Source organism: Mauremys mutica, chromosome 9 (genome assembly GCF_020497125.1).
Source record: "Mauremys mutica isolate MM-2020 ecotype Southern chromosome 9, ASM2049712v1, whole genome shotgun sequence".
NCBI classification, from domain to species: domain Eukaryota; kingdom Metazoa; phylum Chordata; order Testudines; family Geoemydidae; genus Mauremys; species Mauremys mutica.
Genome location: NC_059080.1, coordinates 38,126,727 through 38,153,982, shown reverse-complemented (window position 1 = coordinate 38,153,982; position 27,256 = coordinate 38,126,727). Strand labels below are relative to the sequence as shown.

The following is a 27,256-nucleotide window of genomic DNA, read 5'->3' as shown; positions in this document are numbered from 1 at the left end:
CCACCGTTCCCACTAAACAGCGTGGGGAGCGCAGCTGGCTCTGGCCAGGTGTTACGGCTGCGAGCTCCTGCTGCTGGTAAGGGAGCGGGGAGCAAGGGGGTTCGGTAAGGGAGCAGGGAGTCCTGGGAGGGAGTCAGGGAGGAGGGGGTGGTTGGATGGGGCGGAGGTTCTGGAGGAGTGGTCAGGGGATGGGAAACACGGAGGGTTGGGAGTGGGAGTCCTGGGAGGCCTGTCAGGGGGTGGGGATGTGAATAGGGGTCGGGAGGGCAGTTGGGACAGGGTGTGTGTGTGGCTAAGGGGGTGGGATCCCGAGGGGCAGTTAGGGACACGGGGTTCTGGGAGGGGGTGGTCACGGGACGAGGAGCAGAGGGTGGTTGGATAGGGTGTGGGAATCCCGGGGGTGGCTGTCAGGGGGCGGGGGTGTGGATAGGGGTCAGGACAGTCAGGGGACAGGGAGCGGGGGGTTGGATGTTCTGAGGGGGGCAGTCAGGAGGCGGGAAGTGGAAGGGGGCAGATGGGGGTGGGGGCAGGCTGTTTGGGGAGGCACAGCCTTCCCTACCCGGCCCTCCATACAGTTGCACAACCCCGATGTAGCCCTCGGGCCAAAAAGTTTGCCCACCCCTGCCCTAGAAGGTCACCACAGTATTAATGAGAATTCCCTCCTTTAAGGCAATATCTTTTAATATTTCAAAGCTATACACATATTAGAAGCATATATCTTTCAGTATTTCTTTTCCTTCTTATGTCATACAGTTCCTATCATTTTCAGAGTGCAACAACCATTCAAACAGAAATACCAACAAAATTGCATCATCTACATTTCACTTCAGAGCTTTCAGGGATACAATAGAATAAGAGACATCAAATTAAAGGAAAAAGACAGTTTATCTACATGTAGAGACTATCTGATTCAGAAAGGTGGAGAAAAGTAGTTTCTATCCTGTACTGAAAGAAAATGTGGTTTAGATCTGGGGGGCACCAGTAAGTTTGGCTTAATTAACCTTCAATTTCCTTGGGCTAAACAACAAGCTATTTCTAACCAGTTTTAAAGTAGCAATTCCCAATCTCAGCTCCGTAACTAACTTGATTAACTCTAAATACACAATAGATCCCCATAAGAAAACATACCTACAGGCTTTTTTAATCTTTGGAACTAATTTTTAGAATGAGACAGAGAAAGGAACTCAACCATATGTAAATTAATGAGAGATTCTTGACACTGTGACTAACAAACATTCCAGTTTCTGTTCCACTGAGAATTCAGACTCTGATTTCAACCTATCTAGGTTTTTTATAGACTGTATGTCCCACGTGCTGATATTGGAATTAGTCTTCTATTGTCCAAGTCTCTAAGTGGAGTTAGCATTGGATGGGCACTGTGGGAAGCTAAAAAAAAGGGTATATACAAATTTTTGTTGTGTCATTAATTAATATGACAGATAACAGATTTTTAATTTTAAAACTAGATGGGGCCGTAGGTGTTAAAATTCGTTAATATGTTCAAGGACCATTTGGCATCTATACATATCACACTGATAACTAATAGATCGATAAACTATTATAAACGTTTGAACAGAAACTTTTGTCAAAATATCATTGCACTAAAGAACATTTTTTTGCTCTATGCAACGACAATCTTGTGTTAAATACCTCTAACATTTTTCTTAAAATATTGTAGAAACGAACAGTGCTAGAGAAAAAAATGGCATACCACCTGAGAAAATTGCAAGAGCATGCTTATCAAAGGGTAGAATTTGAAAGTCATGTAAAGTGCCTGAATAAGCTGTTATCTGAAGACCCAAAGATTAAAAATCAAGGTATATATTAGCATAATATAATATGGACAGTATATAGAACTGCCTTTTACCTCTGCCTTGTCTCCTAGGTCTGCAAATATGGTTACTTTACTATCACTTCTAAAATGTCACCTTTCTCTGGAGTTTCTTGCAAAGGAATTCCTGAATTAGTGGAAAGAATTGAAGAGTGATTGGAGCTACTGCTCCTCTTACGAGTTCTCAACCCTGCACGAGGGGAGTAAAAGCAGGTAGTCCAGTAAATGCTGTTTTCTAGAAGATTCCTACCCCGTGCACTAGGGACATGTTTATGCCAAAGGTATAGGACATACATACAGTCAGCTGGGAGAACATGGGTAAGATAAACATTTTATTTCAAAGAGACAAATGAAGTAAAGAAGGACAAAATGACACAAAGTATTGTAAATGGCATAAACTGAGAAGTGGTGTGGTGGAAAGAAACCTTTATTGCTACTCAGTTATGAAGGTCTGCATAACTTGCACCTGGCTCCTCTATTTGTCAGAAGGACGTTTCTGACAAAAACTCCTTTTAGCATTCCCCATAATCCCATGTCCTCTATAGAACAAGGCCTTTGCAGTTATTTATTGATGGATTGTTTTTTTTTCCCCCAGGAGATGGTGCAACGAGTCTCTCTCGGCACCCTTCACTTCTTAACAAAAAGGAAATTTCAAAATCATCACTCTCTTCAGTAACATCTCAACCTACCTCTGATGCGGTCATGAGCAAGACCAGAGGCTCCTTAAAGGTAGGAAGCCACGTCCCAGACAAGTCTCAAACATAAAATTAAAGCTCACGTCATGTTGAAGCATGTAGACATGTTTCATATCTAAAAGATATGTTATTTATTCATAGATTCAGTAGCGATACAATCATCTAGATGGACCTCCTGTGTTTCACAGGATATTAAACTTCACAAGTTACTTCTGTTTTCGGCTCAATAGCTTCTTTTTGATTATAGCATAACTTGAATGCGACTAAAGCATATCTTTCAAAAAGACATCCAGTCCTGATTTTCAGACATCAACAGACTGAGATTCCACCACATCCTTGGTGGTTGTTCCAATGATTAATTACTCTCACTGTTTAAAATTTGTGCCTAATTTCGAATTTGAATTTGTCTGGCTTCAGCTTCCAGCCATTAGTTCTTGTGACACCTTTCTCTGATAGATTAAAGAGCCCTATATTACATGTTTTTTTCTCCCTGAAGATACTTATGCCTTAATCAAGTCACATTTCAATCTTCTTTTTGATAAGTGAAACATATTGAACTCTTTAAATCTCTCATTGGAAGGCATTTTCTCCAGTCCTTAAATAATTTTTATGGCTTTTTGCTTCACCTTTTCATATTTTTCAAGATTCTTTTTAAAACATGGACAGCAGAATTGGATGCAGTAGTCCAGTATCAATCTTATCAATGCCATAAACGGAGGGAAAAATTACCTCTTTACTCCTACTCACTATGCCCCAGTTTATACATCCAAGGACTGCATTAGCCCTTTTTGCCACAGCATTGCACTGGGATTTCATGTCAAATTGATTGTCCACTATGACCTCTAAATCATAGAATCATAGAACTATGGGGTTAGAAGGGACCACCCAAGGGTCATCTAGTCTAACCGTGGCCAAGATGCAGGACTTGTTGTGTCTAAAGTTCTAAACCATCCAAGACAGATGGCTCTCCAGTCTCTTTTTGAAAACCTCCAGCAAAGGAGCCTCCAGAACCTCCCTAGGTAGTGCGTTCCATTGTCCTACTGTTCGGAAGTTTTTCCTAGATTTAATCTAAATCTGCTTTGCTGTAGTTTGACAAGAGAGAACAACTTTTCTCCATCTTTTTTCTGACAGCCTGTCAAGTATTTGAAGACAGCTTTCATGTTCCCCCTTAATCTCCTCTTTTCCAAACTAAACATACCCAGTTCCTTCAGCCTTTGCTCATATGGCTTGCTTTCCAGCCCTTTAATAATCTTTGTTACTCGTCTCTGGATCCTTTCCAATTTCTCTACTTTCTTTCTATACATTGGTGACCAAAATTGGACATCGTACTCCAGCTTGGGCCTAACCAGCGCTGAGTAGAAGGGTACTATCACCTCCCATGACTTGTATGCTATGCATCTCTGTTAATGCAACCTAAAATTGCATTTGCTTTTTTTTTGCAACAGCATTGCATTGTTGAGTCATGTTGAGGTTGTGATCTACCACAACTCCCAGATCCTTCTCAGTAGTGCTGCTGCCAAGCCAGTTATCCCCCATTCTGTATTTGTGCATTTGGTTTTTCTTCCCTAAGTGTAGCACCTTACATTTGTCTTTGTTACATTTAATTTTGTTGTCTATAGCCCAGTGCTCCAATTTATCAAGATCCCTTTGAATTTTAGCTCTGTCCTCCAAAGGGTTGGCCACTCCCTGCAGCTTTGTGTCATATGAAAATGTGATCAGTATGCTCTCTCTTCCTGTACCCAGGTAATTAATAAAGATGTTAAACAATACCGAACCCAGAACAGATCCCTCTGGAACCCCACTTGAGACCTCCTTGAAATCTGACATCATTCCATTAATAGTTACTCTTTGTTTGCAGTTGTTGAAAATCCTTTTCAGAGTCCCTGCTTTTCAGGGTACGGAGTACCCCCATTCTGTAGGTATAGACTGCATTCCTTGTTCCTAGATGTATGTTCGCTTTTGGCTGTATTAAAACACATTTTGTTTAAATGGGTTCAAGTTACCAAGTGATCCAGATCACTCAATGTGACTATCCTCTCCTCGTTATTTACCACTTCACCAATTTTTGGGTCATCCACAAATTTTTATCAGCCCTGATTTTATATTTTTTTCCAGATTGTGGATGATGATGTTGAACAACATAGGGCCCAGTACCCATTGCTGTGAAACCCTACTAGAAACATCCCATTCAGTGATGATTCCCCATTGACAATTACTTTTTGAGATTTGTCAGTTAGCCAATTTAGTCCATTTAATGTGTACTTTATGATATTGTGTATTGTACAGTGCTCATTTTTTAATCAGAATGTTATGTGGAACTAAGTCACACACCTTAGAAAAATTTAAGTTTAAGTATAATATATCTATGCAGTTACCTTTGACAAAGAAACTTGTCATCTTCTCAAAGAATGAGATCAGGTTTGTCAATAACATTCAGAGGATTTCCATTCTTGGGGCTTGAGCTGCTAGTATTTGACAGATGAAAACTCTCATACTTTAGCTTTCAAGATGTTTTGACAGGTGCTTTGAAAATGAGGTTCCCCTAAGTGATTTTATAGCACAAGCACTATTGATTTTCAATTGGTGATTGCTCCTAAGGGACTTAAGTGCTTTTGAAAATTCCACTCTTTTGTGCTTTACATTCTTTGTAAAAGGGAATTAGAGATTATGCTCTGAGGGCCCGTGAATCCTGTTTCTACATGACTGATGTAAGGAAGGGGGGAAAAGTTATGAAATTCATATTAACATCATAATTAATAAACATCATCATCGTTTCTTTTACATATTTTATTTTGCAGAAAGATTTATGCTCTGGTATCGATGAGAAACTTTTGGACAAAAAGCCAAGTAGGGAACATGAACTGGGTAAGTGTTAAGCTGTCTCAGCTACATCATGATGTTTAATATTCCTGTACTATTATACTTGGAGCTGTTAAAGCTATTGTGAAGGCTGCACAGATCTTTCTATTATATCTCCAGTTTTATATGATTTGTAATTTCCCCAAACTTCTGCCTTTTGGGGTGTAATGCTTCCAGCATTTGCTTTGTTAGAGGGTACGTTTTAAACTTTCAACAACCAAGGGTTCCCCTGTTTGCTAGGACAACACGAATGTAGGGTAATAAACTTGCCATTTTTTACTATTTAAAAACATTCAGTCTTTTCTGAAATGTGGTATCTCAGCTGGAAATGGAACTTTGCCTGGGAGACCATCAATAGGCTTGACAGGTGCATTTTGGAGTCCTTGTGTGAATCCATTTGGAGTTGGATTAGTTACTGTTTGAAACAGGACTACATCAACGCAAACTAGGTATCTTGTAGAGCATGCCAGCAGGATCTACATGGGGCAGCTAGGGCGCAATACGTTAAAGCCCTCTATAATTGGCACCTTCCGGCTTGCACTCCAGCGCTGTGTAGACAAGCCCTTAGTGACTTGAAACCCAAGGTCTAGTAAAACAGATTCTCCTGCTGTTACTGCTATTTCCCCCCCACCAATACACCCTTTTAAAGTAGAGAAAGGACCAAAGTGCTGGGAGCCATGTGGTCCTGAGTTTTAGTCATGCTTTTTCAATGGGCTGGACTTAATTCTGTGCGCTTCACATGTTGCCTGATATATTGATTTTGTATCAATTATATTGATTACTTAGGAATTCTCAGTTAACACTCTGATGTTTGGTAAGTTCTAGACCCAAGATCAGGCCCAGTGTTGTTAGAATTATTGTTACGTTGGCAACCCCGAGGTGCGTGGTTGCAACCCTCATACTTAGGAAGAAATGTCTGTATTTGCAATAGTTGTTTTAACACAGTTAGCAAAATTACAAACACTCCAACCCAGCTGTCATGGTGTCTGGTATGGGTCAGAGCTGAGAGGGCCACTCGCAGGTCAGACTGTCAAAGAAGTGGGCAGACACTCCCTCAGCATTGGTATATCCTGTAATTAGATTTAACCAAACCTCCAACAAATGTGTGTTCCCGGATCACTACCTCTAGCTTACCATACAGCCACAGACAGTCCCTATATTACTACCCAGACAAACTGGACTTTTGTGATGATAGGTTATTAAAACCAAAAATCACCACACATTAGCTTCTTTCAGCCCCAAAGAGCAAGTCACTTATTGGATGGATGCTAAGGGTCTCATACCAAAGACAATGCTGTCAGCCAGTTTATTTGGTAAACTAACTTAAGATTTATTAGCTAAGAAAAAGAAATGAGAGTTAGAGGTTAAAGCAGGTAAAATACTTTACAGATGAATTAGAGCTTGTAAGTCCAAAATGATAACACGGATGTTAAATCTGCTAGTTTTCTGTAAGTCTCTCTGGGTTGCCCAAATAGTTTTGGGGACCTCAGTCCTTTTGTTTAAAATTTCCCATCAGAATTCACCAGCCCAGAGATGGGGTAGGAAAGAGGTGGCCAAGGCCCTTTGTTCTCCCTTTTTATATCTTGACCCTTTTTGCTGGAAAAATCCTTGCTGTATCATGGGGTTGGACAGTTCCATGGCATACGTGCTTTTCAATCAATCTTTCATTGCAAATTTTTGTTTACACGTTCTGCATACCTGCCATTTGAGGTGTCTTCAGGAATGACATGCAGAGGCTTTTGTTTACAGTTCCTTTGTTATTCCTGAAGAGCTAACCTGTGGATGTTTCTCAGACTCTCAGCATGTTTGAGTTACAAACATATAGCAAAATTTCATAACTCCACAGACAATGTCGATACACACATTATAACAAGATAATAATAAGCAGATTATAACTTTTCCAATGATACCTCACAAGATTTATCACAATTTTGTACAAGTGGTGACCATATTAGTGTAGACGGCCATCTTCCCCTTTAGACAGCTTCACATCAGCAAGGAAGATAGAAATAATATAAAATCAGTGTTTGAGCATTCATATACTCATACCATCATTTGCAGAAAAACCTGAAGTGTTAGTCACCATCCTTACCACCCCCAATGTTCGTCATTAGAGCCCTGCATGGATACAAAATTTGTATCTGCATACAATCCACAAAAATGATCCAGGCATATCTGCAGATTTGCAGGACTCTAGTCTTTATCCAGCTATCTCCCAAGGCAGGCGGGGAGACTGGTGTTACACTGATGCCACTATACCAAATTCATATTAGGTAGGGGTTTCAGCCACTTTTCCTAATTAGAACTTCCATGCCCCACTAATGTTTGAATGCCCTTCTCCTAGAGGTTACTTGGCCTTTTATCTCAAGCTTATTAGTATATATGTCAATTAGTTACCATGGCATTCTTGAAGTCAGACATTTGCTGATGTTCTTAATTCAAAAATATCTAAAGTGGCATTTTGTGATTACTTGTCAGCACTTCAGTCATTACTGCATTCTACCTTGTGATATCTTATGATCTAAGGTTACTCTTGGTTAGCTGCTTATGCTAAGGCTTTTTAGGCCTTGATTAGTTTAGCTAAGCTATTGTCTTACAAGCCTTGAGGCTTGTAGGGTCTTGCATTATTGGAAGTAGAACCCAGCTGTTTGATGTGACTTACGCAAATCTCATCCTGTAGGCCACAGTGCAACTAAGAAAACATGTATCATATCTACATGCCTGGCACTGCTGTCTGTAAAACTGAGCTTTTTGTTCATACCTAACATACATTACACCAGGGGTAGGCAACCTATGACACGCGTGCCAAACGCAGCACACGAGCTGATTTTCAGTGGCACTCACACTGCCTGGGTCCTGGCCACCAATCTAGGGGGCTCTGCATTTTAATATAATTTTAAATGAAGCTTCATAAACATTTTAAAAACCTTATTTACTTTACATACAACAATAAACCTCTACCTCGATATAACGCGACCCAATATAACACGAATTCGGATATAATGCGGTAAAGCAGCACTACGGGGGAGTGGGGCTGCACGCTCCAGCGGATCAAAGCAAGTTCAATATAACATGGTTTCCCCTATAGCGCGGTAAGATTTTTTGGCTCCTGAGGGCAGCGTTATATTGGGGTAGAGGTGTAGTTTAGTTATATATTATAGACTTATAGAAAGAGACCTTCTAAAAACATTAAAATGTATGACTGGCACGCAAAACCTTAAATTAGAGTGAATAAATGAAGACTCGGCACAGCACTTCTGAAAAGTTGCCGACCCCTGCATTACACAGTGCTTTGAGATATGCAAATGAAAAAGGAATACCAGTATGCAAATACAAAACATTATTATTAGCCACATTTTTAAAACTGGGCAATTCAACATGGAGAATTTCAGTACCTTGACTGGGAAGTGCAGGTGGGCAGTGGTTGAGACAAGTGCTGTGTAGGCAAGTATCAGAAATGGGTTCTTATCTAGGGTCTGATACCGCCTTGATGGCCTGTTTTATTAGCACTTTGTACTCATGTTTGGTAGGATTAGTTTCTTATACATGAATGGAATATCTAGTAAAATACATACGGTCTGTGGCTTGGTGTGCCATGAATGATGTAGGCTGTTGTTAGCTCTGGTTATCCTGTTTGTAAACAGGGCTACTCCTGCATACCCACATCCACCATCAGTTTTGGAAAAAAAAAAAGAACACCGTAAATGCCTGCTTCCATATGTAGGTGCATGATAATTCTATTCAAAATATGTCGTCTCAACACTCGATTAGCTCTGTACATGTGTGCTTAAAAAGGTGGAGTGTGATCTCATTTGTGATGTGTGTGTCACAGAGTGCCTGGCTTCTTTAGGAGGGCAGAGGCCTCGTTCACCTGTGACTAGAGAGAGCAGTAGCTAAGAGCTGCTGGTGAAGAGAGAACTGGTGAGAGCTGTTGAGAGGTGAGAGATCTCTCTGCAGTGTTCAGCTGACCAGGCCCCCTTTACCTGCAAGTCCTACCCCTGCTGAGTTCCTTCTCATGGGAACTTCTCTCTAGAATTGACCAGGGGTGAAAGTAACTTACAGGACTTACCGGTACTGCCGGAGTCCTGAGGGGGCGTGGCCTCACCCGGAAGAGGCGGGGCCTCTCAAGATTTAAAGGCCCTGGAGCACCAGCTGTGGCTGGGAGACCCAGGGCCTTTAAATCAACCAGGAGCTCCCAGCTGAAGAAGTGGCTGGGAGCCCCCCAGGCTCAGGGGCAAATTAAAGGGCCTGGGGCTCTGGCCGCCAGGGGGAACCCTGAGCTTTGAGGGGCTGGGGCAGGGATTTAAAGGGCCCAGAGCTCCTGCCACTGAAGGGAGCCCCAGCCCTTTAAATCCTGGCCCCAGCCCAGCCGCCAGGGCTGTGGCCGGGATTCAAAGGGCTCCGGGCTGCCAGCAGTGGCGGGGAGCTCTGAGCCCTTTAAATCCCCGCCATGGAAGCCGGTGCAGTCCAGCACAGCGTACTGGCTCTTGCCGGTGCGCCGGACTGGACCGGCTTACTTTCACCTCTGGAATTGACCCTGTTTTTCCTGGGCTTGGCCTGCCCTGACTGAACTGGTTCTCCCCCTTCACTTAGGGTCCTCTGTACAAGCCTCCTGCACAGCAGGACCAGTTCTCCCCAACAGCTCACTTCTGCAGCACTCCCCCAACAGCTCTCATCCATTCCCTCTCTGCAGTAACACTCTCTGCCAGCTCACAACTACTGCTCTGTCTGGTCTCATGCAGCTCTCCCTAGGCAACTCTCACCTGCTCCCCTTTCTCAACTGCTGGATACCCTCAGTCAGGGCCCATCAGGAGAAAACTAAATCATCAGGGTGAACTGGACCTGTTCCCTCTGGGTATGTCTACATTTTGAGCTGGGTGTGTGATTCTTAGCTTGAGGAGACATACCCACAGTAACTCTGATCCAACTAGCCACTAAAAACAGAGTGTAGCTGTCACAGCCCGAGCGGCAGGAGGAGTTAGTTGTCCTGAGTGTGTACCCATCCGAGATCAGAGGCACATTCTCAGGGCAGCTAGCTCCTCCTGCTGCTTTTGCCACCGCAGCTACACTCTGTTAGCATGTTAGCTCCATTAGAACTAACATGGGCATGTCTGGAAGTGTTAACATGCCTCAGGGCCGGTGCAAGGAAGTTTCGCGCCCTAGGCGAAACTTCCACCTTGTGCCCCACCCTCCGAGCCCTGCGGCAGCTCCCTGCCCCTCCTCCGCCCTGAGGCACCCCCCCCGCGACAGCTCCCCCACCCCACCCTGAGGCGCCCCCCCCGCGACAGCTCCCCCACCCCACCCTGAGGGGCCCCCCCCACGGCACCTCCCCACCCCACCCTGAGGCGCCCCCCCCCACGGCACCTCCCCACCCCAGCTCACCTCTGCTCCGCGTCCTCCCCAAGCATGCCGCCCCCGCTCTAATTCTCCCGCCTCCCAGGCTTGCGGCGCCAAACAGCTGTGGCAGCTCCCCCACCACCCTAAGGCACCCCCGCGGAAGCTCCCCACCCCCTCGGCTCGGGGAGCTGTGCGGCAGTTCTCCACCCCAGCTCGCCTCTGCTCCGTGTCCTCCTCGAGCACGCCACCCCCGCTCTAATTCTCCTCCCAGGCTTGCGGCGCCAAACAGCTGATTGGCGCTGCAAGCCTGGGAGGCAGGAGAAGTGGAGCAGCAACCGCGCGCTCAGGGAGGAACCACTGTAAAAAAAAATTGGGGGCACTGCTTTTTGGTGCCCCCAAATCTTGGCGCCCTAGGCAACCGCCTAGTTCGCCTTAATGGTAGCACTGGCCCTGCATGCCCTTAAAAGGACCAGCCACCCTCCTGATAAAGTGATTGTGGACTAAGACAGGGTACATGTGGAAAGAGGCAGGGCCCTTATTCATGTCCATGACAATGCAATCCGAGTGTGGATGGCCAGTGCCAGGTCTATGCACTACCTAAGTCCTGAGAATGTAAGTGGAAACTCAGTGGTACATAAGCCTTCCGCTGGTGTTCTACAGTAGAATAAATTTCACTGGGTGCATATACTGTGCAGCATGGAGGTTTTTATTGCTATCTATCAAATAAATCCAAATTAATGTACCAGTAATTTCTTCATTTTGTTGAATTTCTGTTTTTAGATACCGAGGAAATTCCATACTAAAAATTAAAATAAAATAATGTTGAAATTGCAAAATGAAGCACCCCTTTATATCCTTGTTTTTGTGTGTACAGTCTGTTTACCTTTATTTTATATATATGAATGGGTTAATGTAACCACCAATCCCAATAATATATAGAAAACCATAGAAAAGTCCTTCACCTTTCCTTCTTGCCTAATAGAAAAACCACTTTCTGGATGAAAATATTGATAAAACAGTGAAATAATGAAATAGCAAATGTCCATTCTCTGCCTTCAGTATCAGAGGGGTAGCCGTGTTAGTCTGGTTCTGTAGAAGCAGCAAAGAATCCTGTGGCACCTTATAGACTAACAGATGTTTTTGCAGCATGAGCTTTCATGGGTGAATACTCACTTCTTCGGATGCAAGTAGTGGAAATTTCCAGGGGCAGGTAAATATAAGCAAGCAAGAAGCAAACTAGGGATAACGAGGTTAGATCAATCAGGGAGGATGAGGCCCTGTTCTAGCAGTTGAGGTGTGAAAACCAAGGGAGGAGAAACTGGTTCTGTAATTGGCAAGCCATTCACAGTCTTTGTTTAGTCCTGAGCTGATGGTGTCAAATTTGCAGATGAACTGGAGCTCAGCAGTTTCTCTTTGAAGTCTGGTTCTAAAGTTTTTTTGCTGCAGGATGGCCACCTTAAGGTCTGCTATTGTGTGGCCAGGGAGGTTGAAGTGTTCTCCTACAGGTTTTTGTATATTGCCATTCCTAATGTCTGATTTGTGTCCATTTATCCTTTTCCTTAGAGACTGTCCAGTTTGGCCGATGTACATAGCAGAGGGGCATTGCTGGCATATGATGGCATATATTACATTGGTGGATGTGCAGGTGAATGAACCGGTGATGGTGTGGCTGATCTGGTTAGGTCCTGTGATGGTGTTGCTGGTGTAGATATGTGGGCAGAGTTGGCATCGAGGTTTGTTGCATGGATTGGTTCCTGAGCTGGAGTTACTATGGTGTGGTGTGCAGTTGCTGGTGAGAATATGCTTCAGGTTGGCAGGTTGTCTGTGGGCGAGGACTGGCCTGCCACCCAAGGCCTGTGAAAGTGTGGGATCATTGTCCAGGATGGGCTGTAGATCCCTGATGATGCGTTGGAGGGGTTTTAGCTGGGGACTGTATGTGATGGCCAGTGGAGTCCTGTTGGTTTCTTTCTTGGGCTTGTCTTGCAGTAGGAGGCTTCTACAGTACCCACACGAGGAAATAAAGAAACAGATCAACAGAGCCAGACGTGTACCCAGAAGCCTCCTACTGCAAGACCACACCATAGTAACTCCAGCTCAGGAACCAATCCATGCAACAAACCTCGATGCCAACTCTGCCCACATATCTACACCAGCAACACCATCACAGGACCTAACCAGATCAGCCACACCATCACCGGTTCATTCACCTGCACATCCACCAATGTAATATATGCCATCATATGCCAGCAATGCCCCTCTGCTATGTACATCGGCCAAACTGGACAGTCTCTAAGGAAAAGGATAAATGGACACAAATCAGACATTAGGAATGGCAATATACAAAAACCTGTAGGAGAACACTTCAACCTCCCTGGCCACACAATAGCAGACCTTAAGGTGGCCATCCTGCAGCAAAAAAACTTTAGAACCAGACTTCAAAGAGAAACTGCTGAGCTCCAGTTCATCTGCAAATTTGACACCATCAGCTCAGGACTAAACAAAGACTGTGAATGGCTTGCCAATTACAGAACCAGTTTCTCCTCCCTTGGTTTTCACACCTCAACTGCTAGAACAGGGCCTCATCCTCCCTGATTGATCTAACCTCGTTATCCCTAGTTTGCTTCTTGCTTGCTTATATTTACCTGCCCCTGGAAATTTCCACTACTTGCATCCGAAGAAGTGGGTATTCACCCACGAAAGCTCATGCTGCAAAAACATCTGTTAGTCTATAAGGTGCCACAGGATTCTTTGCTGCCTTCAGTAGATGCTCCAGGCCAGGTAAGCAAAGCAATAACCTTTTCTTCTCCACCTCAGGCCAGTCCCCCTTGCCCAGAAGCAGCAGCATCAATGACAAACTTTCCTTATATGCCTCTGGTGAGTATTCCCTACAAGCAACCAGCAGCACCATTGGTGATCTTTCCATCTCTGCCTCTGTGGAGCACGGTGAAGAAGCAGTCAGTAGCAGCACTAGCAAACTCCCCATTTCATCCTCTGGTAAGTGGCCCTCCATTATGGAAGGATGTTAGTCTCTACCATAGGTACAGTTGAAACAAAGTTTTCATTAGAAACCCAATTTTGAAACCCACTCGTGCACACTTAATATTACCAAATCTACCTTAAATATCACAGCATAAATATTCAAAAGCATGATACATGTTAAGGTATCACTTTTCTTAACCATCACAAACTCTTGTATTTCAATGACCGTGATATAAATTTTGAACAACTATAAAATTAATGTTATATTGTATTTGGAAGTTGCTAAATTCTGATGTCTTTGTTTCCATAGAAATTAATATATTTCCTAAAGCAAAGTGAGACAAAGTCTCACAAATGAAAAAGTAAATGGCATGGTTTAGTACAGATATTTTATTTCCATGTGAAATATAAATATTCTGTACAACTCACTCATTGTTCTGTGTTAGCACGGCACCTAATACCATAGGGACCATGGCTGGAAGCTCCTATGAGCTACTACAATACAGTCAAACCTCGCAATAACGCGCACCACCATAACACAAAATCCTATATAACGCGATCATAAGTTGGCTCTCCTTTAAGGCCTAATACCAGTAGTCCCCAACGCCATGGCACCCACCGGGACATTGATGTGCCCCAACTCTGAGGCCATGGGTGCCGGTGCTCTCTGTCCCCGACAGGTGCAGGGCCGCGGCTTCTCTCTGGCTTCAAGAGGAGCCGCGGCCCCGCACCTGCTGGGGACAGAGAACTCCAGGGCTGTGGGCGCGGTGCTCTCTGTCCCCGGCAGGCGCGGGGCCGTGGCTTCTCTCTGGCTTGGAGAGAAGGCTTCTCTCCCCTGCTGGGCACTAGGCACTTGGGGCACGAGGCAATAGGTGGCGCACATCAATGCACCACGTTGGGGATCACTGACTTAAACTGACCGGCTTGAAACCCCGCTATACCGTGATCCCACATTTATCACAATGGAATTTTTTGGACCCCAAACATCGTGTTATAGTGGGGTTTCACTGTACAAATAAATAATAATGACTTCTCCCTTGTGAGTAACACACTCATCCCAAACTCATTGCAGTAAACTTTTTTTATCCCTCCCAAATATTACATTTACTATGTATAATACACCTCTACTTGATATAACGCTGTCCTCGGGAGCCAAAAAATCTTACTGCGTTATAGGTGAAACTGTGTTATATCAAACTTGATTTGATCCGCGGGAGCACGCAGCCCTGTCCCCCCCGCAGCGCTGCTTTACTGCGTTATATCCGAATTCGGCGTTATATCGGGGGTGGCGTTATATCGGGGTAGAGGTGTATTTAGAAATTTGAAATGTATTTTTATTTTTCCCCAGGAGCTAATCTCTCTAGTCAACCTTCAATTAATGGAAAAGTGTTTACAATAACTTCACTCTCCTCAGTTGTCTCTCAACAGGGCTTTGATGAGATTGCTAATAATGTCACAGATGAGAAAAGAAAATCTCTTCAGGTATGAAATGATAGCACTTACTGATCTCGAATATAAAGCTAAAAGTAACAGATTGTTGGATGCGTGTCACTGTTTCATGTATGAAATGCATTGTTATGCAGGAATCACACTATTGTATCCTGTATAGTCTTAAATGTCCTTTTTCTTAGCACACAGGTCGTGTTCAGTCTTTGAAGAAATGCTGTATTTGTGTTAGTTTTATGATGAATGTTTGGGAGGAAGCTGATGCAAACAGCATGAGAGTTTGCTTGCAGCCCTAATCTCTCTAACTAAGGTCAATTCTTGTGGCAGTGTTGCTCATAGTAATCAGGCATTGATGATTCCTGAAACAGGGTTTGCCTGTATGTTCTTTGTGACCACTTCTCTTCAAGGACTCATGTATGTAGTGTAAATAAGTCACACTAAGAATATACCCAGTGTGACAAAGTTCCTCCTCTACCTTGGTGGGTCCTGCGCTTACTGGCGGATTTGCTCACCTTACAGATTCACCATGTGGGTCGGGAAACAGCCCAGAGACCTTCCCCTCTGGTAGAAACCACAGTCCAGGTCAATTCTTCCTGTGTCTGATCAGGAGTTGGGAGGTTTGGGGGGAACCCGGGTCCGCCTTCTACTCTGGGACTACAGCTGTCTAGAGTGCCTCCTGGTACAGCTGCGCGACAGCTACAACTCCCTGGGCTACTTCCCCATGGCCTCCTCCCAACACCTTCTTTATCCTCACCACAGGACCTTTCTCCTGGTGCCTGATAATGCTTATACTCCTCAGTCTTCCAGCAATATGTCTTCTCACTCCCAGCTCCTTGCATGCCTGCCACAAACTGCAGTGAGGTCCTTTCTAAACTCAGATGCCCTGATTAGCTAGCCTGTCCTAATTGATTCTAGCAGTTTCTTAATTGGCTCCAGGTGTAATTAATTATCCTGCCTGTCTTAATTGGTTCTAGCAGATTCCTGGGAACAGAAAACTACTAATCCAGTGACCAGTATATTTGCCCTCTACCAGACTCTTGTACCCCACTGGTCTGGGTCTGTCACACCAGGTTCCATGTTGTAGGTTTGCTTCCCATTGGAGGAGAAATCAGCAAGGCCCCTAAATCTGTTGCTGCTTGGCTGAGAGTTGACAGTATGTTCTCCAAAGGGACTTGGTGCAATAGATCTGCATTCTGTTGATTTTGTCTATGGCTCCTGATGGATCAGATTATAATAATTCAGGGGTTCTCAAACTTCATTGCACTATGACCTCCTTTTGACCACAAAAATTACTACATGACCAGGAGGGGGGACTGAAGCCTGAGCCCACCCAAGCCCTGCCACCCCGGGGGGCTGCGGTGGGGAGCCAAAGATGAAGTACAAGGGCTTCTGCCCTGAACGGGGGGCCTGTAGCCTGAGCCCCATTGCCAGGGGCCGAAGCCAAAGCTCCACCCCACCTCAGCAAATCTAACATCATCCCTGGCAACCCTACCCACTTTGGGGTCCCAACTCACAGTTTGAGAACCGCTGGATTAGTTCAAGGTTCTGAGGCAACACTTCAGGAAGGTATTGATATGAACAGGATGTTGAGCTATGCACTCTGCGGGGATAAAGACATTTGGAGAATCTCCCTAATCATTTGTAACTTTGGGGGACAGGTCTATCAAGGAATCTGTGTCTAGTCACTTTGCATTCAGATTTATCTGATAGCTGTTGTGTTTTAATCTGGGGATTTGTTGGCCCATTATCCTAGACAGATGGTAGCTCTGATGACATTGTGTCACCAATGTGGCAATTACGCAATACTCCTGTGAGAGAGGATACAGAAGATCTGAGGAAAGAACCTGTTCAGACTTAAAACTCTACCTCTTTTGGGGTTTCCCTCTCACAAGACACTATTGAAAGGCAAAATCATTACCCTTTTTTGTTTGGAAACAATAGAAAGAATTTCTAGTGAGTACAAGAGCAGATATTTTATTCCCAATTTTTTTTTTTATCCCCAGAATGAAGGGTCATTTTAGACCCTTTCTGGATCTTCAGAACCTCATTAAATCTCTTAGTAGGGGGAAGTTCCATAGCGGGATTCTCCGCTGTATAGTCCCTTTGCTAAGCAGATAGGATTGCTTTGGAGCTCTCGACCTTCTGAATGCCTACTTTTACATCTCTATGGAGCTAGCTCACAGAAAACATCTTAAATTTATTCTTAGAACTGACCACTTCCAATACAAGGCCAGATCCTTCAGGCTGGCTTCTTCCTCAGAGGTTTAACAAAGTGCACATCCGAGGTGGTTACCACTTTTTAAAACAGTGTTTCCAAGTATTTCCATACTTCGATTACTGTAAATGGATTCTACTCTGGGAGTTATGCAAGCTGTATGGGCTGCTTGCTCCCATTTTGAGACTCTGAATCTACACCCCCAATTTAAATTTCATTGGAATTAGGGGAATTCAGATTCTGATTTCAGCCCATATGGCCCACATGTTAACATTGGAGTTAATCTTCTACTGGTCTAATTTCTATACAGCGTTAGAATTGGGTAAGCACTTTTTGAGGTAAACAAAAGGTACATTCTATTAATCTGTCACAATTAATTATACAGTTTTTTAAATTTGAAAACCAGAAGAGCCCATAAGTATTAATTCCTAATGAATTCAAGGTATATTTGATGCCTATACATAGCACAGTGATATCTATAATAAAAATGTTTGAATGGAAACATTTCTCAATATATCATTGCACTTAAGACTTTTCTTTTGCTCTATGCAACCACATTGAAAAACTAACATTTTTCTTACATATTGTAGAAACAAGAAGTGCTAGAGAACAACATGGAATTGCAGGAGCATGATTATCAAAGGGAAGAACATGGAAGTCATGAAGAGGGCCTAGGTGAGCTATTATCTGAATACCAAGAAATTAGAAACTAAGATCTATATAAGCATAAGATAATATGTACAGTAACTGGAACTGCCTTTGCCTCTGCTTGCTGATACGGTTACTTTACTACCACTTCCAAAATGCTACCCTTTTCTGGCATCTCTTATAAAGAGATTCCTCAACCAGTGAAAAGAGCTGAAGACTGATTGGAGCTACTTCTCCTTTTATATCTTCCTAATCCAGCATGAGGGGAGTCTGGCCAAGAAGCTCCAGTGGATTTTTCTGTCTACATGATTCCTACCTGTGCACTAGGGCACTTGGCATGTGCCAAAAGTATAGGTCATGTGTGACAGGTTGGGGATAGGTCTGTGTCCAATTATGAATTACATTTTGTTTAATGAACACCAGTTTTAACTGTAATATTCATTGTGGATTAGAGAACTCATTCTGTAGCAGAGGCTGGACTACTGGACGGACTGTCTGAGAAGCAGGGCCGGCTCTAGACCCCAGCGCGCCAAGCGCGCGCTTGGGGCGGCATGCTGCCGGGAGGGCGGCAAGCGGCTCCGGTGGACCTGCCGCAGGCTAGAGCCGCATTGCTAGAGCCGCCCCTGCTGAGAAGCAAGGTCAGAGCAATCAAGAGCCATCAACATTTAATGGCTCTTCCCTACTGCAAGAATGGTTTTCTACAATAGGGCCATTAATTTTGAATGACTATCTACACAGCAGCTGATGAGTGCTGGAGTGGATCTTGAACCTCTCCACATCTTGGAGCACATGGGAAAACAGGGGACAGAGTAAGTTTTAAAAGGGGTGCATTGCTAACAAGGGAGTCTGACCAATGCCAAAAGCAAAGGAGCCCAGGTCAAGCAGGCAGGAAGAGCTGCCTGGCCTAAGGACTCTGACCAAACTCAGGATTCACAGGAGGGATGAACTCAGACCAGGGGGATTGCATTCAGGATTTTGTTGTTTTCCCATAGATCTGTAGCTCTCTATATTGTTTGTGTAAAGTGTCTGTCGATAAGAAATTCCTTTGCTAAGCCTGTGTCCCTTACTGTACCACCCGAAAAGGATAACTTAGGGCATGGCTACACTTGCAGATGTAGAGTGCTTTGAGTTAAACCAGCCTTCGGAGAGCGCAGTAGGGAGAGCGCTGCAGTCTGTCCACACTGACAGTTGCAAGTGCACTGGCTTGGCCACATTTGCGGCACTTGCGGCGGCATTGGGAGTGGTGCATTATGGGCAGCTACCCCACAGAGCACCTCTTCCCATTCTCCCGCTGTGGCTTGTGGGAAGAGGGCGGCAGGTGCGGGGAATTCTGGGTTCTGTCCCAACACCCCGTGATGCATCGGTTCGCATCTCAGCAATCCCTCTGCTTCCGTCCACATTTAGCACCATCTTTCAACATTTTTTGTGCTGCGCGTTCTGTAGACCAGGCCTATGTTAGGAAGACCAACCTAAGTCATGCATGGCTCCTCCATTTGTGAAGAATGTGTTCCTGGCAAAACTTTTTAGCATTCCACACCATCATATTTTGTCTACAGAAAAATGAAGCATTATTTATTGTGAATTTTTGTTTTTTTCAGGAGATAGTGCACGGAGTCCCTCTTGTCAACCTTCACTTCTTGAGGGAGAGTATGTTACAAAACCATCACTCTCTTCATTAACATCTCAACCTACCTATGCTACCATCATGAGTAATACCAGACACTCTTTACAGGTAGGAAGTCACCTCCTGTAAGATCTCAAATAGAAAACTAAAACCCACATCACATTGAGGTGTGTAGACAGATTTCATGTCTAAAAGACATAGGTAACATTCTCACAGGACTGCAACTTCTGTATTGAGCCTTCAATGTTTGACAGATGAAAACTCGAATACTTTAGCTCTCAGGATATTTTGATAGACAAACCTTATTTTCAAAATGCTTAAGTGCTTTAGGAGCACAAGCCCTGTTGCTTTTCAAGGGGGGAGTGCTCTGAAGACACTTAGGTGCTTTGGAAAATCTCATCCTTTGTGCTTTTAGCTTCTTGAAACAAAGATTTCAGAGACTGTGCAACAAGCAAGGTCTTTCTCTACATCAGTATTTCTCAAACTGAGGGTCACGACCGCCCTGGGGGTCACAAGGCTATTGTAGGGGGGTTCTGAGATCACAAAAAATATTACCAGAGGAAGGGAAAACTGAAGGGGGAGAAGGACTATAGCAGCTGAGGCTCTCCACCTGCCCAGCTCTGAAGGCACTGCCGCCACCAGCAGCAGCACAAAAGTAAGGGTGGCAGTACCATGAGTATGCACAGTAATTTGCTATCACTTTTGGGGGGGGGGGGGAATGGGGATTCATCATAGCCTGAAAACTTTTCAAAGGGGGAGCCCAGCAAAAAAAGTTTGAGAACCTCTGCTCTACATGATTGATCTATGGGGGAGGGAGGAAACATTAGCAAAAGTAAAGTTACCAAAACCTCATTGTTTCTTTTACATATTTCATTTTTCAGAATGATGTATACTCTGCTGTTGAGAAGACTGTTTTGGACAAAAAGCCTAGTAGGGAGCATGAACTGGGTAAGTGCTGAGCGCTCTCTCTACAGCACAGTGTTCAACATGCCTGTAGTATTATGCCTGCAGCTGTTTTTGTGGCTATAGTTAAGGCTGCACAAATCTTTCTATTAGACCCCTGGTTTTCAGTGATTTATAATTTTCCCAAACCTCTGCTTTTTGGCTGAATTTATTTCAGCACTTGCTGTGCTAAAGAGTGATATTTCAACAAAAAATGGCCCATCTGTTTTCATAGACAAGGGAATGGAGTGAAATAAACTTGCCAGTTTTGGTTTTTTAATATTTAAAAATATTTTTGATCTTTTTTGAAATTTGGCACCTCAGCTGGAAATGGAACTATATGCTGGATTCCATCTGTAGGTTTGACATTTGCCTCCTAGTGGCCCTGTGGGAATCCATTTGGATTTGGCTTAGTTATTTAGCCTTGAAAAGCACTTGAAATGGCAGTAGGACTGGCACAAAGGTGAGGGGATTTAGGCAATCTTCAATTCATTTTGCATACATTAAGTACAGCTGAGCCAAACATCCAGCTGGAAGGACTGCGTGTCTCAGTGGTTCGAAACACAAGGGCTGCTGAAAGCGATCACCTGCTATTTGTTTAAAAATTTAGCTACAGAAATAAAATGGTAAAAAATACCCCAAACCAAACAATTTATTTGACCTTGTGACAGGGGCCACTCACCTCTCCTGAGCACCTTCTGTTGGCTGGATGCAAACCTGCACTATTTTTGACAGCACTCCATTGGCTGTTGCCCTCGTCAGGCGGGTCTTTAGTGGCTTAGCCCTCCAGCTAATTCACATGTTGTCTAACTCATGAAGGAAGCCCTGCTGTTCTGCCCTTGTTGGTGTCTGCAGCCCCATCTCTGGGCTCAATTCTCAGCCCCTTCTGGGCTAGTTTTAAAGTCTGTTCTTGCCCCGTTATAGAGCAGTGCCCACAGAGCTTTCTCCCTTGAGACTCTTTGCCTTTAAATTCTAGCCCTATGCTTGGGCTTCTGAATGGAACTTGTCCCCTTCTCGGGGCTTTGGCCACCATTCCAGTGGGGGGAATGCAGGCCTGCCCACTACTCCGGGGCCCAACCCAGACAGTAGCAGGGTGGACCCCTGCTCTGGGTCTGAAGGGGTTTAAAAGCGGCTTGGCAGGGCTTGAGAGCTGCTGCTCTCAAAGCTGGGCTGATTGGGGAAGTAGCCGCAGCTGGGCCACACCCCAATCAGGCCACAGCTGGCCCCTATAAAAGGCTGTGAGCCAGGAGCCCAGTCAGTCTCTCTCTGTTTCTAGAGGGAGATGGGCCTGGCTGCACGGAGCTAGACAGGGTACCTGAGTGAAGCAGGGCTGGGGAAAGGCTGAGGAGCTGGGGAAGCTCCAGCCTAGAAAACCCCAGGCTGCGGCCTAGCACAGGGCAAAGGGTACTGGAGGTTGCAGGGGGCAACCTAGGGGTAGGCAAAGGCAGCAGGTCCAACCCCCCTTTGCCGATGATGAGTGCTGGATACTGCAGTCTGCCCCAGCGAACGGGGGCTAGATAGAGACTGGGCAGTAGCCAATACTGAGGTGAAGTGGGGATAGTGGGGTGGGGGTTCCCCTGGGAGGGGGAAACCCAGTTAAAGGGGCACTGAGGTCCTGGGAGGGACATGGGGGCCAGTGGCTGTAAGGCGGATCACCGGCCTGCAGAGGGTGCTCCCAGGCTGGAAAGAGCTAATTCCCCGGAGTCATCAGCAGGAGGCGCCGTAGGGGTGAGTCCGACCTGTTACACAGACCCTACAAATAGCAAGCGTATGACAATTTTTATTCAAAATACTATTTCTCAGTGCTCCATTAGCTCTGTGTATATGCGCTCAAAAAAGGGGCATATTTCACCCTGAGTGCATATATATGCAGCACAGAGGTTTTAATGTTGTCTATCAAATTGTTCCAAATTGGTGGAATTTGTTTGTTTTATTGATTTTCTGTTTTTAAGTACCTAGGAAATTCCATATCAAAAACTAAAATAAAAGAATGTTAAGTAGCAAAATGAAGCACCCCTTACTTTATACCCATGTGTCATGGGGTGCAGCCCTCATCACCAGACTGGCACCTCCTCCTGGTCATACTGAGGATTAGCTACAGACCGATGCCCACATCCGTGGTCTGCACACCGGCCCTCTATCTCTGCTCCCATCTCCGGGGCTCCTCTCTTAGCTCCCAGAACTGCAGCAGCCTCTTCTCGATTCAGCCCTCTGGCTAGGTTGTCATCTGTTTTTCCCCTTTCCAGGGGTAGGCATCCCTGTCTAACAGTCCAGCCACTTCCTAGAGGCAAGTGTGAGGGACCCTGACCTGCTCTGGGCCCCAACCCAGGGACTCTGTAAATAGCAGCCTCCTGCTGTTCCTCTGTAACCTCGGTCAATGCTGCTCTATTCCCCTGGGCCACTTCCCCATGGCCCCAGCATCTTCTTCGCCCTTATTTCAGGGCCTCAGCTGCTCAGTCCCAAGAGCCAGCCACTGCTCTGTGCAAGATGCGTACAGTTCTCTGTGCCCCCCAGGGACACAGTCCTCACTCCCTAGGCTCCCAGCAGCAACTGCGCTACTCTGCTCTGCAGATCCCTTTTTATATGGGCCTGCTGGGCCCCAAATGGCTGTCCTCACAGCCCCTCTCCTATTGGCCGCTTCCCACACAGCCTCCCCAAGGCTCTATTAACCCCTTCTCTGCCAGTGTGGGGCAGACACCCCATCACACTATGTGTTTGTGTACATCCATTGTATATCCATGTTTCTGCCATTTATGTTGATTTTATACACACGGATGGGTTAATTTAACTATCTATACCAATTATACCTATAAAATCATAGAAACATTATTAACTTTTCCTTCTTACCTAATAGTAAAATGAATACATTCCTTTCTGGAAAAATATTTGATGGTCAAACAGTGAAATGAAATAGCAAATTTCCCTTTAGTAAATGCTCCAGGCCAGCTAAGCAAAGCAATGATAATACTTTGTTCTCTGTCTCAGGCCAGTCCACTTTGCAAGAAAGCAGCAGCAACAATGACCAACTTTACTTATCTGCATCTGGCGAATTCCCCCCACAAGCATCTAGCAGCTACACTGGCAAAGTTTACAACAGTGAGAGCAGCAGACCTGACAACAGCAGCAATGTTGGTGACTTTTCCATCTCTGCCTCTGGGGAGTGCTATGAAGAAGCAGGCAGTAGCAGCACAGGTAGCCACCCCTCCCCTTTTCTTTCTAGCATTCTTCCATAATGGAGGGCTGTTTACCAGAGTAAACAGCCCTCCATTATGGAAGAATGCTAGTCCCCACTATAGTTATGGCTAAAACAAGCTTTCAGTTAGAAGCCCAATTTTGATACCCACTTCCACACATTTAATTTTTACCAAACCCGCTTTAAATATAATGGGAGAAAGATATGCCAGGATAAAAATTTCCAGATAGTTTGAAGCACATAGGGCCAGATTCTTGGGAGATAAAGGTGTTTCAAAATGAGGTGGGGATCTTACTACTTGGCCATTTTCTGAATGGGTTTGTTTTTTTGCAGGAGGGGATTGTTGGGCTTTTTTTCTTGGCATAGCATAACTCCAAATTCTTGGCCTTTAAATGTGAAATTTTTAAACCAGTTTAGTTAAACCATTGCAAATCCCTGTGTGGGCACTCTTATATCATTTTCATAGTGGCTAATTGCAATATAGCTTAGCTCAATTAAGAAATTGTTTAAGCTAAACCGAAATAAGTGACTATTAAACCAAAATAAGAGCATCCATTAACGAGGACTAAAATGGTTTAAAATCACAGCTTGGACTAAAGTGGTTTCAAATCAAAGCTTGGACTAATGGTTTCAAATCACACCTTAATAAATATACAAAATAACTGGCATAAACTGTGAAGTTCTGTGGTATGGGATAAACCTTTTTACTGCCACTTTTATTAAGGATATTCTGTATATCTTACTCATTGTTCTGGGTTTGGACAGTGCCTAGCACACCAGGATCCTGGCCCATGATGAGCAATAGGAATCATAAATAAATAATAATAAATAATAAAGGTGCCTCCATTTGTGAGTAACACATTCATCCCACACTCCTGGCAATAAACTCTAGCTTCTCAGACCATCACGTTTTCTATATATAGAATTTAGAAATGTTCAGTTCTTCTTTGAGTGTGTCTGTGTGGATCCCACTTTAGGTGCCTATACACCTAGATCAGAATCTTTTGAATAGCAGTGTCCATTAGGCCATGCCTGCACCATGCATGTCCTCATGTCCTCCCATCCCAGGGCACAAAGGGCAGGGCAGCCGCAACCGTCTTTCAGTTCTTTCTTACCAGCCAGGGCAACGAGACAAAATTAGCAGTGTTTTCTCACTAGCCCTTAGGGGAACCACCATGGGACCCAGGTCTCATTTATGCCCTTCCACCAATTCCCCTGATTCCAAGAGTGATGTGTAAAATCAGACAGATCTCCAATACTAAAGCTCAGGCCACTAGAACAAAAGCTGCATCCTCTGCTTGCTTCAGGAACATCAATGTATCCAATATTTGCAGTGCAGCTACATGGAGTAATCCTCTTGCTTTCTTTAAACATGATGTCCTTAACCTGGCAGCAAGATCAGATGCCAAATTTAGTAGGGCAGTGTTAAAATAATTGATTAGTTAGTGTCAGTCAGGACTCCTCAATCCCAGCTTCCAGAAAGGACACTGCTTATCAGTTGCCTAGAGTGGGATCCACATGGACTCATACTTGAGATGAAAGAAAAGTTACCTATCAGTAACTGGTTCTTCCATGTAGGTCCCACAAGCTGCCCTCCATCCCTGCTTTTTTGGAGTTCTCCTTATCTGGGATTCTGAACTAGGAACGGAACTGAGGGACAGTTCTCTGCTGTTTATGCCCTTGAAAGGATTGGGGGGATATAAGGACATACCTAGGCAGGAGCAGCCTGAACAGACACTGCTATTCAGAGATTCTAATCTGACATGCTAGGGACACTTGCACATCTAGAGTGGGATCCACATGGATGACAGCATCTTGAAGCACCACAACCACTGTAAGGTAAGTAACCATTCTTTCTTCTTCGAGTGCTTGTTCACGTCAGTTCCAATTAGGTGTGAGCGCACCGCCTGCACAATCGTCAGAAAGTTTTCCCTTAGCAGCACCCGTCGGGTAGGCCATGGAGCCCCCTGACGTGGTGCCTTTATGGTGCTCAATATATGACCCTGCCGACCCGATCCCCGTTCAGTTCCGAATTACCGCCCATGACAGGTCGTTGGAACAGCGTTCGCTTGCCTCACAAGTGCTTCCCTTAGCTTGTTCATTAAGTTTAGCATATGTTTCAGTTCTTAGTTTAGCACAGTTTAGAGTTATACTTTTGGTTAGGGACCAGGGTTCCACCCTGTCCGTTTCCTTCCCTCGGCTCCGGGGCATGCCTCGGGGCCAAGGGTTTAAACTGTGTGAGACCTGCAGTAAGCCCATGCCAACGGGTGACCCCCACGACGTGTGCCTGAAGCGTCTGGGGAAAGAGCATCAAACAGACAGGTACAAAATCTGCAGGTCTTTTCAACCCAGGATGAAAAGGAGTGGGACTTCTGTCTGAAACAGCTTTTGATGGAGACCACTCTCCATCTTCAACCCACCTCGTAACACGGGGTCCCAGTGCCAAGCGAATCGGTGTGTAGCGCTCCGGCCTCAGTGCATGAATGGCACCGAGAAAAGAGTCCAGAGAACCTCAGCACCACTCCCTGGCACCGGTACCCAGTACCATTTCCACTTGCCGATACTGCACAAGCAGAAGAAAATGGACAGAGGCCACTCACCGAGGCCGAAGGTTGTCTCAACCTCCAGGTGCATCAGCAGTTTGTCCCAAGAAGGAGCATTCAGTCCCCAAGGGTCAAGAGTTGGCTTCGGTTCCCTGAGGGGGACCACTGAGTCTGGCGCCCAGTGACTCCCCAGACTGGCAGTGCCAGGTGGAGGAATTGGAGCTCCCCTCCACCCCGGACCCTTTTGAAGCTGCCAGGGAGTTGATAGAACTGACGGCACCACACCTCTTGGTGGTCAGGGACAAGCCCTCTGTACCTCCATGCCCGGTGCTGTCTAGAGGAAAGCCAGCTATGATGTGGCGTTCTTCTTCTCCTGCATAGTGCCATTCTCCTCGGCACCGCTCCCACGCACCATTGTCCTGGCACTGGCCAAGTAATCCAGATCTCCAGCACTGCTGGAATGGCACCAATCTCCGGCACCACTGGAACGGCACCAACCTCCGGCACCGCTGGAACCATGCTGATCGGCAGCACCGTTAGAGAGGCTATGATCACTGGCACCGGTGGAGCGGCACCGATCCCCAGTGCGGGAGCATTGGCACCGATCTCCTGCGCAATACCAGTTGGCACTGCAGTGGTCATCCAGGTCCACATCAGGGTCATTGGACTTGGATGAAGAATCATTCTACTCCTGCCACAGTGGGCACATTCTACTCCAGACATAGGAGCAAGGCACCTGTAGCTTGGCCTACGCGTGGGCAGCCTCAGCTGCAATGGCTCTTATGGACCCCTTGGGCTTATCATCAGGCCCAGGGTTCATTCTCAAGGGGCTCTCATTTGGTCATCTCCAAAACCAGAGCACCCAACCACCTAGGGATCGTCCAGCCCCTAAGGGATCGGAGACAGCTACATCCCATGACCAGGCGGTCCAGGTCATCACAGAG

At 45.2% G+C, this 27,256-nt stretch overlaps 1 protein-coding gene across 3 annotated transcripts in view; it reads left to right on the top strand.

Moving 5' to 3' along the window:
* Positions 1-27,256, top strand: part of LOC123377209 (fibrous sheath-interacting protein 2-like) — a 77,659-nt gene that overhangs the window by 20,515 nt on the left and 29,888 nt on the right. For all 3 annotated transcript variants that reach the window (XM_045029796.1, XM_045029797.1, XM_045029798.1), the window contains exons 8-16: positions 1,679-1,817; positions 2,427-2,560; positions 5,325-5,391; positions 13,537-13,716; positions 15,116-15,183; positions 17,953-18,037; positions 19,609-19,742; positions 20,516-20,582; positions 23,562-23,768. In XM_045029796.1, the coding sequence (XP_044885731.1) occupies positions 1,679-1,817; positions 2,427-2,560; positions 5,325-5,391; positions 13,537-13,716; positions 15,116-15,183; positions 17,953-18,037; positions 19,609-19,742; positions 20,516-20,582; positions 23,562-23,768 (1,081 nt within the window). The remainder of the gene's footprint in view (positions 1-1,678; positions 1,818-2,426; positions 2,561-5,324; positions 5,392-13,536; positions 13,717-15,115; positions 15,184-17,952; positions 18,038-19,608; positions 19,743-20,515; positions 20,583-23,561; positions 23,769-27,256) is intronic.